The sequence below is a fragment of the Chaetura pelagica genome, unplaced genomic scaffold (assembly GCF_000747805.2).
Source record: "Chaetura pelagica isolate M959 unplaced genomic scaffold, ChaPel_1.0 scaffold405, whole genome shotgun sequence".
NCBI classification, from domain to species: Eukaryota; Metazoa; Chordata; class Aves; order Apodiformes; family Apodidae; genus Chaetura; species Chaetura pelagica.
The window spans coordinates 4,260,078-4,260,852 of NW_009953489.1; the positions used below are offsets into that span (position 1 = coordinate 4,260,078).

Sequence of the window (775 nt, forward strand, 5' to 3'; positions counted from 1 at the left end):
GGGCAGAGATGCTCAAAGCAAGGCCCATGCTGGTTTGTGGGGCTCGTGGACTGTGCTTGATGCACAGCAGCTGCCTTCTGGGTGAGCCCAGATGGGCCAGGAGCAGGGACTTTCCACCACTGTCCCTGCAGGCATTAAAGGCTCGCTTAGCAGCTCCAGTTATTCCAACTTTAAATACCACATTGTTTAATGGAGAAAATACATTATAGGCTCGAAGAAAAATGTGTACAGCTCAGAAATCCTCACTGCAAATCTTCTCCTCCCATCACTGAGGCTCTCCATCACCAGGGAGGAGCCAGGACGGTGCCCTGTGTGCCATGGACACTGGGCAAAAGGATTTATTTCCCTTGGGTCCTCCCTCCTGCATCCAGAACAGCCTGGTGTGATCCCTGAGCTGCTGCTCACTGATCTCTCACCCACTGCATGAAGTTTTCTTTTTTGTCCCCCAGTACCTGCAAGGTGGCATTTAAGGAGGATGGGGACTCCCTGGTGGCTTTCACTGGTGCCCAGTCCATTACCTCCCACAGATCCCTGCTGGTTTCCAGGTCCCTGCAAACAGTGGGGGGTTTTGGGGGACCTGCAGCCCAGCACCAGCCCCTGCTGCACCCCGTGTCACCCTGTGTGCTTCCTGTTGCAGGCTGTTAATGGAGAAGAGGGCGGATGACAGCCGGGACCGTGGTCATCACAGGTGGAATATTAGCAACTGTCATTTTGCTTTGTATCATCGCCGTCCTCTGCTACTGTAGGCTCCAGGTGAGGCTGGGGGGGGGACACA

At 54.7% G+C, this 775-nt stretch overlaps 1 protein-coding gene across 1 annotated transcript in view; it reads left to right on the forward strand.

Moving 5' to 3' along the window:
- The first annotated feature begins 618 nt into the window (after window positions 1-618).
- The window catches only part of FAM163B (family with sequence similarity 163, member B), a 1,184-nt gene continuing 1,027 nt past the window's right edge, over window positions 619-775 (forward strand). Inside the window, exon 1 of the mRNA XM_009998861.1 lies at window positions 619-753. Coding sequence (XP_009997163.1) covers window positions 661-753 — 93 coding nt within the window. The 5' untranslated portion in view covers window positions 619-660. The remainder of the gene's footprint in view (window positions 754-775) is intronic.